The sequence below is a fragment of the Emericellopsis atlantica genome (assembly GCF_019669845.1).
Source record: "Emericellopsis atlantica unplaced genomic scaffold F5Z01scaffold_2, whole genome shotgun sequence".
Lineage (NCBI taxonomy): Eukaryota > Fungi > Ascomycota > Sordariomycetes > Hypocreales > Bionectriaceae > Emericellopsis > Emericellopsis atlantica.
In genome coordinates, this window is record NW_025764704.1 from 1,088,511 (window position 1) to 1,102,407 (window position 13,897).

At 55.9% G+C, this 13,897-nt stretch overlaps 9 protein-coding genes across 9 annotated transcripts; 5 read left to right on the plus strand and 4 right to left on the minus strand.

Annotated features, from left to right (window-relative positions):
• Window positions 1–35: 35 nt before the first annotated feature.
• On the plus strand, window positions 36–675 carry F5Z01DRAFT_679195 (60S ribosomal protein L37; the record flags this gene model as incomplete). The annotated part of the gene is made up of 4 exons (XM_046265502.1): window positions 36–39; window positions 137–199; window positions 372–443; window positions 518–675. 4 exons carry the CDS (start codon window positions 36–38, stop codon window positions 673–675), a joined length of 297 nt encoding a protein of 98 aa, XP_046122616.1.
• Window positions 676–1,161: 486 nt separating this feature from the next.
• Window positions 1,162–2,036, minus strand: F5Z01DRAFT_670400 (uncharacterized protein; the record flags this gene model as incomplete). The annotated part of the gene is made up of 3 exons (XM_046264555.1): window positions 1,162–1,428; window positions 1,481–1,744; window positions 1,800–2,036. The coding sequence occupies 3 exons, from the start codon at window positions 2,034–2,036 to the stop codon at window positions 1,162–1,164; spliced, it is 768 nt and encodes a 255-aa protein (XP_046122617.1).
• Window positions 2,037–2,843: 807 nt separating this feature from the next.
• On the plus strand, window positions 2,844–3,335 carry F5Z01DRAFT_670401 (uncharacterized protein; the record flags this gene model as incomplete). Its single annotated transcript, XM_046264556.1, has 1 exon — window positions 2,844–3,335. The coding sequence occupies one exon, from the start codon at window positions 2,844–2,846 to the stop codon at window positions 3,333–3,335; it is 492 nt and encodes a 163-aa protein (XP_046122618.1).
• A 275-nt stretch (window positions 3,336–3,610) lies between these two features.
• On the minus strand, window positions 3,611–6,473 carry F5Z01DRAFT_614925 (uncharacterized protein; the record flags this gene model as incomplete). The annotated part of the gene is made up of 2 exons (XM_046260840.1): window positions 3,611–3,744; window positions 3,797–6,473. 2 exons carry the CDS (start codon window positions 6,471–6,473, stop codon window positions 3,611–3,613), a joined length of 2,811 nt encoding a protein of 936 aa, XP_046122619.1.
• A 1,485-nt stretch (window positions 6,474–7,958) lies between these two features.
• Window positions 7,959–8,751, plus strand: F5Z01DRAFT_690130 (uncharacterized protein; the record flags this gene model as incomplete). The annotated part of the gene is made up of 3 exons (XM_046266104.1): window positions 7,959–8,008; window positions 8,058–8,242; window positions 8,296–8,751. 3 exons carry the CDS (start codon window positions 7,959–7,961, stop codon window positions 8,469–8,471), a joined length of 411 nt encoding a protein of 136 aa, XP_046122620.1. The 3' UTR covers window positions 8,472–8,751.
• Window positions 8,752–8,970: 219 nt separating this feature from the next.
• Window positions 8,971–10,155, plus strand: F5Z01DRAFT_643933 (NAC domain-containing protein). Its single transcript, XM_046262751.1, has 4 exons — window positions 8,971–9,075; window positions 9,183–9,302; window positions 9,418–9,591; window positions 9,646–10,155. Exons 2-4 carry the CDS (start codon window positions 9,248–9,250, stop codon window positions 9,876–9,878), a joined length of 462 nt encoding a protein of 153 aa, XP_046122621.1. The 5' UTR covers window positions 8,971–9,075; window positions 9,183–9,247; the 3' UTR covers window positions 9,879–10,155.
• A 1-nt stretch (window position 10,156) lies between these two features.
• F5Z01DRAFT_701027 (adenosine deaminase/editase) lies at window positions 10,157–11,659 on the minus strand (the record flags this gene model as incomplete). Its single annotated transcript, XM_046266407.1, has 3 exons — window positions 11,291–11,659; window positions 11,000–11,235; window positions 10,157–10,952 (listed from the first exon to the last, which is right to left on the minus strand). Coding segments are annotated over exons 1-3 (1,194 nt in total), but the record flags the coding sequence as incomplete, so codon positions are not given.
• F5Z01DRAFT_643941 (ribosomal protein L24e-domain-containing protein) lies at window positions 11,660–12,842 on the plus strand. The gene is made up of 3 exons (XM_046262752.1): window positions 11,660–11,856; window positions 12,058–12,201; window positions 12,281–12,842. Exons 1-3 carry the CDS (start codon window positions 11,806–11,808, stop codon window positions 12,566–12,568), a joined length of 483 nt encoding a protein of 160 aa, XP_046122623.1. The 5' UTR covers window positions 11,660–11,805; the 3' UTR covers window positions 12,569–12,842.
• On the minus strand, window positions 12,843–13,743 carry F5Z01DRAFT_643943 (Redoxin). The gene is made up of 3 exons (XM_046262753.1): window positions 13,438–13,743; window positions 13,177–13,379; window positions 12,843–13,123 (listed from the first exon to the last, which is right to left on the minus strand). The coding sequence occupies exons 1-3, from the start codon at window positions 13,559–13,561 to the stop codon at window positions 12,950–12,952; spliced, it is 501 nt and encodes a 166-aa protein (XP_046122624.1). The 5' UTR covers window positions 13,562–13,743; the 3' UTR covers window positions 12,843–12,949.
• Between the last annotated feature and the right edge of the window lie 154 nt (window positions 13,744–13,897).

Consider the following 13,897-nt stretch of genomic DNA (forward strand, 5'->3'; position numbering starts at 1 on the left):
CATCCCACGACTAACGATACAGCACAACAGCCAAGATGAGTACGTGCCCTGCCGCGACCCCTCAATGCGAATCGATAGATGGAGATTATTCGCAGGGTTGATTTTGCCTGGGCAAGATGAACTGACTGGCTTGCAGCGAAGGGTACCTCCAGCTTCGGTAAGCGTCACAACAAGACGCACACTCTGTGCCGTCGATGCGGTTAGTCTACCTCCTCCTCCTCCTTCGAGACGACTTGATACCCTACGCGAAACGGAAACACGACCGGGACACTGCGAAAGAATGACGACGGAATGGACTGTTTCGCGCGGGGTCGGGATCGTATGAAGGACAGGGAACCAAGAACGCCATGGCTGACGGATACTATCAACAGGTCGCCGCTCTCTGCACATCCAGAAGCACGAGTGCTCTTCTTGCGGCTTCCCCGCTGCCAAGACCCGCAAGTGTACGTTGCTCTGCCTCGCCCACGACAAAAAGTTATGTAGATATCGGAACAAAGCTGACCTGGAGGATGCACAGTCAACTGGGGTGAGAAGGCCAAGCGCAGGAAGACCACCGGCACCGGCCGCATGCGCCACCTCAAGGACGTCTCGCGGCGCTTCAAGAACGGCTTCCAGAACGGCGAGCCCAAGAACGCCCGCCACAACACCATCATGGCCAAGACCAACAAGGACTAAGCGTGTCCCATGCCTTTGGACCTCTGACTTCTCCGACAACTCACGAACATAAACCCCCGCCAACAAGAAAAAGAAAAACACCCCCCACGGATGATGGAATGACACGAATTGGAACGTTGGCAAGGACCGAGAGCGTTGGCATGCACAGCTGCGGGGGAACCATCCACACGGGGGAGGAACATGGGCACTCTTTGGTTTTTGACACATGGTGATGATGGGAGGTGAGCAGCGGCGGCGGATGGAAGGAAACGTTTTTCCCTTGGTATCAAAAAGGGCTGGAGCATGGGATTCGGTAATCTATTTTGCGAGGCAGGGTTTGAGAGAATAAGACCTTGACTTTGCGTCTCAACCTGGCTGTGTACTGGATCGGACTGTGATGCTTGCCTGTGGGATGAAGTACCACCAGACCTTGGTGGTCAGGGTCTACTCAGACGTCTGACGCGGTGCATGTTGATGTGCGATTCCCTATCGTGAACCCACATCTTCTCATGTTCCCCTTGCAAATACCTTCACCCCACCATCTCCCGCAACATAGTAGAGAAACTCCCTTGTCTCTTCCTCACGCCCATTGATTCTCACCACGCCGCTTACATCCTTCGCGGTGCCCGTGTCCAACATTCTCAGTGCAAACACCCGGTCTGCAGCGTGTGCCTGCCCCAGAACCAGCGCTGCATGCTCCTTCTCCAAGGTGGTCTGCTGGGCCTGTATGAGCGGCGCATCCGCAGCGAGGCTCACAACCGTAGCATGACACCGCTGGGACTCGTCAGTCTGGTGTTGTACATATCAGCACAGGAAGCTCACTCACCGCGCGAAGATTGAGCAAAAAGTTCGAGAACGATGTGCTCGTCGTTTCCGTAGCCGCTAGCACGGCATCCGGAGCATCCAGAATGAGTATCTTGGTTGCTGCGCGTAGATCCCCCAGGGCTGCCTCGATCTCACGCTGCATGTCCCCCACGTCTGCACTTTTCAGCGTCCTGTCTTTGGGTTGTGTCTCGCCCGTGAATAGTCCTGTCAGGCCATCTACGAAACAGAATTTCCCTTGTTTGCTCATTGCGTCGAGGTCCAGCCCCTTTGAAAAGATCGATATTCAGTGGAGATTATTCAACGATGTGGGCGAGACTCACCATCTTACCCGCTCCCTCACGCCAGAAGGCGCCGTCTCTCATGAAGCTGACTAGGACAACGCCGACATTTGGCTTCTCGGCTCCCGGTTCACCGGTCGTTCCTCGTAGATAGGAGTACAGATGCCGTAGAGTTAACCAGTTTGCACTCGCGCCGAGCACACTGGTGAGAAGAATGAGAGAGGCCTCTGGCGGTAGAGCGAGATATGACTCGAGCAAAGGTGGAATACGGGTAGACATTTTGTACAGATTGTAGGTTAACTCTGGGCTGGTTCAGGGTATCTCCTCGCTTGTAATGCTGTATCGAATGGACGAGATGCCAAAATCTGATTCTAGGTGGGAAACCCTTTCATGTGGGGTTCCCATTGATGATGAGGTTTTCTAACGAGGTAGCTGAGTCGAATTCCAGCCGGATCCCTCCCAAATAAGGAGAAGCTGATCTAATCTCTGAACCTACTTTCTGCTATTTATACCGGTACATAAAAATCACGGTGCCTTAATTTCAGCTTAATGCGTTAACTAACAGCCAGCTCCAGGCTAACACTGTCTGGTAGATGAAACTAATCGTACTAGGCAGTATGGTATAGATAGAACGTGAAGAACTTTCCAGTCTAGACTATCCTGACTTCAAAATTGAGTATACCCCAGCCATACTGTCTACTGATTTATGATTTTCCTTGCTACTTCAGCAAAGGGTGCAGTTGTTTTCGACGCTGGCTGACCGTGGCCTTGATTCCAATCCCAGGACGTTAGCAAGATCCACTGTTAGCGTCGTCGGCGTCAAACGCTACTTGTGCTTAACACGACTTAACGTCATAAGCCACCAGCCTCAAGTGCCAAACAAACATCAATTCCCATCTCAGTCGACCTCATTTCATCCAGGATTAGTGCAGACCTACAGACCTGTGGACAATATGCACTTTTCATCTCTAGCACCTTCATTGAGGAGGTCAGTATGCATGGCGCCCAAGTTGCGCACGTCTGCAGCCCATTTCTCAGCGTCCACCACCCGCCAGACTCGCAACCAAGTATTTGACCGGTATGAACATGAAGTACCCTCCACCCCGACATGATCAGCCGATACTAAACTCGAACCAAAGTGTTCGCGACCCAGCATCTCTCAGCACGTATCTCTCTCTCTCGGCCAAGTCCTCCACACCCCTTCTCACTCTCTTCACGGCGGGTTATTGCCCGACGTGCCGCCATGTCCTTCCCCTGGTGAAACAGCTTGTTTCCTCGGGCGTCGGTGACGATGCAACCACCAATGGCGTCAACTTTGCCGAGGTCGAGTTTGATGCGCCGGACAACATGGAGCTAGGGCAGCGCTACATGATCACCAGCCTGCCCACGCTTCTGGGCTTCGATGGACGACGGGAAGAGGTGGTGGCGCGGCTGGTGGATGGGCGCAAGCTGGCGGACAAGCAGTTCCTGGAAGAGTGGATCTGGGAGCTGGCCAAACGAGGAGGCGGAGGTGGTGGTGGAGGAAGCAGCGGTGAGAAGGGTTTGTTTGGGGGGCTGTTTGGGAGCTGGAAGTCGTAATGAGACCTGGGAGATATATGTGTACAACAAATAGGGAATGCTTTCCAGGCTGATGTAGATGTAGGATGTGTGATCTTTATAGATTGAGAGTCGACATGCAAGTCATCATGTGTTGCTCGGCCCATGCTCATGCTCCGACCATATGTTGGCCTCATAGTCATAGGTATCATCCGCCATGCCTCAGTACATGTCCTGCTCTGCAGCGCCATCAAAGATCCTCTCCTGCTATAGCCCTTGATCTTCTTGCCCGTCCCATATATAGGTTGACAGTACTCTCACATGATGCTACATTCACCCTCCCCTTGTTTCTCAATCCGACTTCGAGAGATCTGCTCTCGTCGGGGGCCTGCTCTGTTGCCGCCACGCTTTAGATCTTCGAGCCGCTCGCGGGCTTTGGGGAAGTCCTGGGCTATGCAATAATTAGCTTGTGTCTTGCCGCTGCGTATACGTTGAGAACTCACCAGCTGCTCGCCAGTACCAGCGCTTAGCGTCCTCCAGGTTCGCAGGAACTCCAATGCCCACCTCGGTAAAGTAGCCCATAGCATACTCGGCCTTGGCCAAGCCCGCGACGGCCGCCTTGCGCGCCCAAAGATAGGCCTCCTGATCACTTTGTTTGAGAACGCCATCGCTGCCCGTCAGGTACCAGCCACTAAGAGCAAGCTCAGCCTGGTGCTCCTCCCGCTGCGCCGCCTTGGAGTACCACATGATAGACATGCGCGCATCGACCGGGAACCCCATGGATCCATACTCGTACGCCTGCCCGAGGCGGAACTGCGAGAACTTGTATCCCAGATCGGCTGCTTGCTGAAAGAGGCTGGCGGCGTATCGCTCGTCTCGGATGATGGTATCGTTGGGCCGAGCCGATTCGTACAGGAGACCCAGCTCGTGCAGTGCGTGGGGATTCTCCGAGTCCGCTCGCTCAGCCGCACGCTTCAACCAGCCCACCGCCTCCCGCGGGTTCCTAGGCTGACCCAGCAGTCCATTGAGCTGAATCATTCCAACCTTGTACATCGCAGGAGTGTCGCCCAGTGAGGCGGCGCGCTTGTACCACTGAATGGCCTTCATAGGGTCCTTCCGTGTACCGCCGCCTTCCTCGTGGCCAATCTCACAGCATACCGCTGTACGGTATGCGGCCGAGGCATGGCCCAGCTTGGCTGCCGATTGGTATAGCGTGAATGCTTCCTTGGCGTCGGAGTCGCCTCCAAAGAGGCCTCGCCCGTAGGCGTCTGCCATTGTGAACATGGCGTCCACGTTCTGTGCATTAGACAGCTTCTTCAGGATCTTGTGCGCGTCCATAACGTAGCGCTCGCGGGCCCTTCCCCTAGCCTTTGGGTCTGGCACGTTCGGCAGGAGTACATCAGCCGCCTCGATCAGCTTCTTGGCCAAGCGAAGAGCGGAGGCTTGATCGTTCGGATTGTTCTTGATTACCATACGGAGATGCTCGAGCTCTTGCGGCGTCACAGGTGGCTCAACGGGTCTCGTACTTAGAGGCGCCGGGGCCTGGGCTTGCCCCTGCTCCTGTTGAGGCTGCGGCCGCTGCTGAAGCTGAGGTTGCGCCTGCGGCACACCGGCGTAGTTTCGCACAGGAGGCGGTTTCTCATTCAGGGATACCATGGAGTTCGCCATGAGCCCAGCTCGGACTGGCGTAGGATGCGATGGCAGAGCGTCTGGATTCTGGCTTGCAGGCGGGGGGATTGGAGGCTCCGACCTAGCTGGCGATGGGCCCATCTGCTTCGGTGCCGGTATATTCACTGGCCCGGGAGGTGCACTCGGGCCCCGTCGAGGCATCCGCTCATGCCCCATTGGAGCAGCGCCGTAGCCTTGATGCGGCTGTACTTGTGGTGGCAGCGCATTTGTAGGTGGTATTGGAGGCACCGAAGGGATGTCGCCAGCCATCTCGAAGATGGCCGTCTGTGGTTGACGCAGGTCAGGCTGGGACTTTGCATGGTTGAGTTTGGCTGTCTGATGGGCGCCCGGCTGTGGCATCTCGGGACCAGGGCGTATGTTCTCAGGGACTGGTCGCATAGGCTCAGGTCCCGGCCTCATGGTTTGCTCAAACGAACCTCGAGTTGCCGGTGCGATCATTTCGAAATTCGGAAGACTGGACTCACTTGGTCCTTTTGCGTGGGCTCCATAGGCCTGGTACCCCTGTTGCCCACCATTGCGTTGGTACTCATCATGAGCATCACCAAAGGAGGCCCTGGAAGGCTGCTGCGCGTATCCTTGATTGCCGTCATAACCCCCGCCTCCACTGTATGAGTTGTAGTCGTACCCTTGATTGTCCTGCGGATACATCTGGTGAGGGTTGTGAGGCCCTGCAGCTGTTGAAGGGCGGTCATCGTAAGTCATTGAATTCATCCTTTGCGGGGAAAGGTCGTATCTCGGGCCACTATCGTTAGGCATCGTCATACTTCGCGCGGGAGGGGCGAACTCATGCCCAGGCCTTTGGGGCGGCGGTCGTCTACCGTGCCCATCATCATATCCCGAGTAGCCATTTTGCTCAGGCGCAACAGGCGGCCCTCTCCGCCCTTCGAATGCCTGACCGCGAGGGTCTTGGCCTCGCCCGTAGCTACCTTGGCTTCTTTGGCTCTCGCCGCTTTGACGTGGTGCTTGAGAGAGACTCGGGTGCCGTCCATTCAGATCCATACTCGACATCTGGGCAGCCATTTGCTGCTCCATATCGGGTCTCCGGCCGTAGGGGTCTCCATAGTCGGCACCTCGGGTATTGATGGGTGGCTCGTGGTTACGGCGACCGCCTGGGCCTGGCTGGCCATGAGGCACCGGTGGACGCCCGCCACGATTGGGGGCTGGACCTCCCCTTCCTCTGGGAGGATACTGCCCGCCTCTGCCGTCTGGCACTCGTGCTCCCCGCGCAGGCGCTGGCGCATAGGGATCTTGAGGATATTGTTGTGGTGGGGGTTGACCTCGTCCGTAGTCGGGTTGCTGGGCATAGGAGCCCCCATAATCCGGTCCAGAGTAGCCACCAGCGTTGCCTTCGTAATCGTAGCCATCGCCATAGCCATCATAATGCTGTGGTGCTCCATACTGCTGTGGTGCGGGAGGACCCCGGTGGCCTTCTCGTCGCGGAGGTGGCCTGCCACCGTAGGGATCAACCCCATATCCTCCATTATACGCCATTGTCGGGTGGGCAAGTTCAAGTACAGAGACTGAGTCGCGGTACCAGAGACGTGGGACTTCAGTCGTTATTCAAGTCGGCGCAAGGGACTGGCAAGGCAGGCCCCATGTCTTGGCGGGGTTCGTATCGTTCGTGTCGTTGCTCGTTCGGACTTGGCTCGGTGGGCTAAGACTCCATAACGAGGATATTTGGTGTGAAACCGTGAGGCAGCGCGTGCAGGTTGGTTTGTCGGAATGACTTGGCAGGTTTCCCTGTCTTCGTGTACAAGGCTCCGACAGTACGGGGAGTGGAAGCGCCGCGCTCGCCAGGCGTGCCGACGAGAGGCTCTGCCGCTCTGACGGCGTGAGAACTACTAGCCGCCGGCTCGAGATGGCCGGAATTGGACAAGGCAGGTCGCTTGGTGCGTGGTGGCGACACGCGAAGAGCAGAAAGACTGGAGCACAAGAAGAATTTGCAACGGTCTTGGCTCGGCAAACGACACGAAGCAAAGATATTTCGAAGGTGAGGAAGTGTCTGGCGAGGGGAGTGAGCACGCTTCAACCCAGCTGGCGGATGAGTGCTCGACCTGCCCTACCCCGTACAGTACAGTCGAGGACTACAGTCGAAATTACAATGCCATGCAGCGATGCGGATAGGCTCAATTTCTGGACACCCAATGCAACCATGTTTGACGGAGACAGTACGTAAAGGTACCTGGCAGGCTGGCGTATGTGTAACCTTGAACCTTGTGGTAAGCGGTGGGCTTTGGCCAATGATATTATAACCTCCTAGGTTTCAAGAGCCTCAAGGCTTGCAATTACTTCGTAGCTCAAGTGCTTGACATCTCTTTGAGTCTCAGGTGTGCCGCATGATGCTGACTAGTAGAGCCAACCTATGATTGCTCACCTCTCGACGGAATGATCCCCTGCTGATCCCCGGCACATCTACCAGCCGGCGGCCTCAAGATAGCTGACACTTGAACTCTAAGCTCCTGGTAATTGACCCAAATCCGCATGGCTGGACTACCAGCGAGGTTCTTGCCCACAGCTCGCCAGTTTGTATCTGGTCTTTGCAGACGTTGAGGTTTGTAGGGTACCTAGTTCGGCTCATGTCGAAGCAACAGGGCGGAGTGATCGTTGATCAACAATTCACCCGCAACTTGCTTCCAAGGCCGTAATTCATGACCTTCAATCATCATACGTACGTAGCAGCATAACCTGAACAGCCGCCTTGCGTCACTGAGCGAAGATGAAACATGCAGACGTGGCTCTCCCTGACCAGGTTGATTCGAGGTCTCAGCCATCAAGTCAACACAGTGCGTCATTGGCTTGTTGCTGCTGTGCACCAGCCACAGCACCAGCCACTGAACGGAGGGACCAGACCAGAGAGCTTGGACCCTTCAAAGTCAATGACGGATAGTCGGGATTCGCGACAGACAGAAGACATCACGCGCGACGCCCCCATCTCGTGTGCGATTCCCCGACCCTTGTCGCAATACAGTCGCCGCAATGGGAAAGAAACCGACAAACTGGCGGTTATGGGGCAAGGTAGCCGTTGTGTAAGTTCCATGACAGAGAAGGCACTACAGACTGCTAAGACCACTCCAGGAGCGTAATCGTCGCCGTCGGTGGCCCGGCGTTCACAGCCTGGCTGTCCCCGTCTGAAGAAGAAATTCGAGCCAAATACAACCCTGATCTCCGACGAAGAAGTATCGAGGGCAAAGCGCAGCGCGAACAAGAGTTTGACGAGTTTGTGACAAGACTCAAGGAATACAGCAAGTCGGACAAACCAAGTACGCCCTTGCCGACGACAGTGTGGTCGTATTTCGGTGCTAACGACAAGCAGTCTGGATTGTTGTAAAGGAGGAAGAGGAGAGGATGAAGAAGAAGGCCATTGCTGATGCGAAGAACCGGGAGAAAGAGGCAGAGGCTCGCAAAGCTGAGATGAGAAGGGAAGCTTTACAACCTACGCCGGCAGAGCAGCCCAAATCATCTTCCTGGTTTAGTTGGGGTGGGAAATGATGTGGCCTAATGGAATCCGCGGTTGTAATTACGGCATTGTATGGACGGCTATCTTTGCGTCATGTACTTATATCATTGTTCAATTACACCTTGATGAGCCCATGGAATGCGCTTTCAAAATGGGAATCTGTGCAATGGTCATTCTGAGGCATTGCGTTTAGGTGCAGTCGGTGACTCGACCCTTTACACAGAAGATATCTCGGCAGCAACAACGTGAAATGATAGATACTATTCTGTATCCCTCGTGAAGGCAGAGTAGATAGGGGGCAAGCTTATGACACTCAAGAACGCGCCTGCGAATAACGACACACGGGCATACTGAAATCCACTCATAAATAAGCATACAGAGACGTGATGAGATCGTTCGCTCGGGAGCGTGGGCGACAGATGTGATGGTGGATGGGCGCCAGAGTCTGGCGGCTCAGAATCTCAGACCCTACATCGAAGCTGGCGATACCCCACGTTGAACCGAGGAAACCGGCACAAAGTTCTTCCCACCCCTCCAAAGTCTTGGCACGCACAAAATCTCCCACTATACCACCATCACCGCCAGCATCAAGGCAGACGACGTCGAAAGCCCATAGCCAGCGACTCAGTCCCATTGGTGCGTACAGTCCGGAATAATGCCAAAATTCTGCCGTCTATGGCGAATCTGGCATGACGCCTCATTGTCCCTGTCCAGGAGCGTCAGCTAACACTAGACTCTACCAGTTTTTGAAGTGTCCCTCGGAACCCCCGCAGCTTCAACCCACCTCCCACACGACAAATCAGCCAACATGTCGGACGAGATTCAGGAGCGCCTCAGGAAGCTCGGCGCGAGCGCCCGCATCGGTACGTTGAAGCTCTGGTGAATTTTTGGCTGTAACTCTCGCGCTAACAATTCATAGGGTAAGCACCGAACCAGACTGTCACAAACGCACCGGACGACTGCTAACAACATACGCCAGTGGAAAGGGTACTCCCCGCAGGAAGATGAAGCGTGCGCCTCCTCGCTCTGGCGCCGACGACAAGAAGCTCCAGCAGAACCTGAAGAAGCTGGGCACCCAGCCCATCCAGCAGATTGAGGAGGTCAACATGTTCAAGTCGGACGGCAACGTGATCCACTTTGCCGCTCCCAAGGGTACGCGCTTCCACAGGAGATTGGAGACTGGACAAGACGGCTAACGGGGGATAGTTCACGCTGCTGTCCCCAGCAACACCTTTGCCATCTACGGCAACGGCGAGGACAAGGAGCTGACCGAGCTCGTCCCCGGTATCCTGAACCAGCTTGGCCCCGACTCCCTGGCCTCGCTCCGCAAGCTCGCCGAGAGCTACCAGAACATGCAGAAGGGCGAGAAGGGTGAGGAGGACGATGGCGAGATCCCCGACCTGGTGGAGGGTGAGAACTTTGAGAGTAAGGTCGAATAAAGCACCTCCTCTCCTAGCCAAGCGAAATAAGGGAAAGGGACGTTGTTGCTCCTGTTGAAGAGGGTGCGCGAAGAAGGTGACAACGTTCCTCTGGAAGGTATCAATTCAACGACTTGATTTCGGGCGTCAACGCACAGGGTAACGGCTCGCGCGGTTGGAGGGCAACGGACGGCTTACGGGCGGAATGACAAAAAAGTAACTCACTGATCCGCGAGCTACATTGGCTTTGCCGGATTTGTACACATCTTGCATCAGATCGAGAAATGCCATCTCATGATGTTTCCATTCTCTGTGCTTGGCCCAACTGGAAGCCCGTATCTCCGCTATTCTTGATCCATCCCTTGAGGGCGACGAGCTGCGTTATGGCGATGACCTGGCCTCTTGACTGCAGGAGTGCATCCGCCTTGACGTGCGTATAGGTTGCGCCGTGGAGCGCAGCAGTTAGTGAGGGCCTATTATTGCACTGATCCGCAAGGCTCTGTGCCAGTAACCACATCTGCTGACGGCACATGCGACTGGCCCCCTTGGGATCACCCACCTTTCGCCCTTGTATGACGCCGTTGACAATGTTCTCGGCTATCCCCGATGCTGACCACGCCGTCGCCAACGGACTAGGCGATATCTTCTCGGCTGTGTGGGTGACACTGCGCTTTGAATACGCGAACTCGACACTCGTTGTCCCTATTTGAAAAGGCCTGAATGCATAGTCGTCAGACCAAATGTTGTTCTGCAAGTTCTTCATCCTCCCATCCTTTGAGAAGGCCCGACGAAATCCGCTTTCAGTATGTTGTGACTCGGGCACGGTGAGGGTATCAATGTATGCGCCGCGTGGACTAACCAACAGCGATACTAAGCCTGATATGAGTGAAGTACACTGCTTCAAGGCCAACTTGTCGGAGCACGACTTTGACAGCGTCGCCGGTGCATCTCTTCGACTTGGCTTTCGCCGGACAATGCCCAGCTGTGAGAAGTCGGCACGCCCTGGTAATAAGGGAATGGGCCCGGGTCCTGGGTCGGTCCAAGGTGTTGCATCGGTTTGTGAAGACATGGAGAGTTCCATGCTCGCATCGCCGCCTACTGCCTGTCAATGAAGGAACTCTGTCCCGCGGATCGTTACATACACGGAGCTTCAGAGCAGTACATGTGAAACTTGATCCCATCCTTGATCTTGAAAGGTTGCTCCGCACCAGTGTTGAAGTCAACGATGTGCGAATCGTCTCCTCTGATCAGAGAGGCACACTCTTCTAGTAAGAAACGGTTGAATGTCCTGATGGCGAGGATCTCAGCATGCCAATCATGGAGGACGATGCCATTGGCGTGGGGGATCTTGCTGGCTGGCAGACACTTCATGCCCGTTCTACGAGGTCTTAGAAGGAGTCATTCGACAATACGAGGCTGGGTCCGTGTCTTACGCCAATGCTACACAACGCACATGGTCACCATGTTCGACGACGATGCCGCTCAGGGGCACCCATTCCTGATGTCCGTTTCCTCGGTGCGACGGCTTGCGCTTAGGCGGAAGCTTGTCAAACTCAGCGAGCACAGAGTTGGCAATGAGATCGGCTTTTGACGCCATCGGACAGAGCAGTAAGAATGCCCATTGCCGGAACGCTTCGATACCTGTCCAGGGGCCCTGTCCTCGCTGATCAGACTGGTGGTTGGTTCAAGAGTCCGCGACACTAACAGTCGTCGGCATCGCGATGTCGTCAAGACCCCACCAATCACGTGCCCATCCACTCCGCAAAACCAGCCGCCCACCCAGTCGTTGCCCTACCTCGCTTAGTCACCACCGCACACCACCAGTTTCCGAGAATTTTGAGCGTATCGCGGCGCCCTGGAACCAGAACTTCTCGCCCCATTCGCCTTACGAAACCTCACTACTAACCCCCCCCGTCAAGTCGCCCGACAACAGCACAACAGCGACAAGATGCGAACCTACGACGACTCCTTCTCGGGCCAGAGGATTTACCCTGGCAAGGTACGACTTCCCAGTGCATTGCGTGCAAGACCGTCCATCCTGGCCCTGCTGCTGCTGCCCCGCGACGTCGACGACAGGTCCGAACGATGATCAGATTGAGATGGGGAGGACGTGACGGGGCTACCGGGGCAGCTGTGGCGTGGTGGTCGTTTTGCACAAGTTTCCCAGAGTCAGAATGCTGACGTTGGTCCGTTTCTACAGGGTAAAATCTACGTCCGTGGCGACAGCAAGGTCTTCCGCTTCCAGAACGGCAAGTCCGAGTCGCTTTTCCTGCAACGAAAGAACCCCCGCCGCATCGCATGGACTGTCCTCTACCGTCGCCAGCACCGCAAGGGCATCTCTGAGGTACGATCCGACCCCGATGACGCCTGGGACATGCATACCTGGGAAGGGGAGACACACGATGGACTAACACCCGCTATAGGAGGTCGCCAAGAAGCGCACCCGCCGCACCGTCAAGTCGCAGCGTGGCATCGAGGGTGCTTCCCTGGACGTGATCAAGGAGAAGCGCACGCAGCGCCCCGAGGCCCGCACCGCCGCCCGCGCCGAGGCCATCAAGGCCTCCAAGGACAAGAAGAACGCCGCCCAGGCCGCCAAGAAGGCGGAGAAGGCCAAGAACGCCGCCGTCGCCGCCAAGGGCCAGACCGTGAGGAACGTCAGCAAGCAGGGCGCCAAGGGCGCAGCTCCCAAGCCCGCCGCCCGCACTCGCTAAGCGGCCTTCCCCTTTTGTTGTCTACACTCCTTCCTTAACGAAACCATGAACGATTGAGAGAGAGAGAGAGAAGAAAGAGGGGTGGCAAGGCGAAAGCGCAGGACGGGACGTCGAGGATGAAAGAATAAAGGGAAATTCTGGGAGTCTCGCGGTTTTCTACTTTGTGTGTTTTGGTTCCGGGACCGGTTCTTCGACACAACTCGGGTGCATGGCGTGCCATAGGGTGCATTGGTAGTTGAGCAAATGACAACCGGTGCAAGTGTCCATGACTGGCTGCTGGCTGGCTTTGCGTGTGCCGTGATACATGTCCTGATTCGCAACGACCTTCTATTGATAGTCTATGGCGTCCTTCACTCTATTTATTTAGGCTGGCTGCCCTGCTTACAGCTTGGCGAGAACACCTTCGGCACCAGAGACGTCGATGCCACCGCCAGCCTCCTTCGCGGCGTAGACGACCTTGCCGTGGTCGATCACAAGGGCATAGCGGGCGGTGCGCTCACCGGCGGTCCAGCCGATGCTCTTGCTGAAGGCAGCACCGGTATCCGAGGCAAAGATCTACGACGTTAGCTTCCGTTTCATCATGCGTGCCTCGTCGTCATGCCACTTACAATGAAGTCATCCTTGATGTTGTTGGCCTTGCCCCAGGCAGACATGACCCAGGCGTCGTTGAAGGCAATGAAGACGACCTGGTCGATGCCCTTGGCCTTGAGCGCGTCGGCGTTCTTGATGTAGGAGGGGACGTGGGAGACCTGGCAGGTCGGGGTGAAGGCACCGGGGACCGAGACGAGGACAACCTTCTTGTTCTTGAACTCTGTTGTGGCCAGAAACGTGAGTCTTGCACTTGAGTCATAGGACGGGTCTGCACATACCCTTGCTGGCATCGAACTTCTGGGGGATGCCGCAGGCGGTGATCTCGCTGTTCTCGGGCGTGAGGGGCGCGTAGCTGAAGGACACGCCCTCGGGGAAGGTATCGCCAACCTTGAGCTCAGACATGGCGGGGGTGGTTGATGAGGGGTAGCTGCGGGAGATGGTGGAGGAGAGTGCGTGTGCGAGCTGAGGCTTGCTTGGACGATGAATTGAGGGTGAGGAAGGCTTGATTTGTCTGTGAAGATGTACAGTGAGGAACGGAACGAGGTGATTTGTCGTCGTCGTGGAGGATGATGTCGTGAGGCATTCCGAAGCACGGAGCGGAGGAGGCCCGCTTTTAGCGGAGCTACGGAGGATTGGTGACCTTGATGGACTGTCGTGGAAGATTGAATGATGAGATCAATTGATCGGGAGGATTGAAATTACATAATGAGGTGCTGAGCAGATCATTGGGTCATGGAG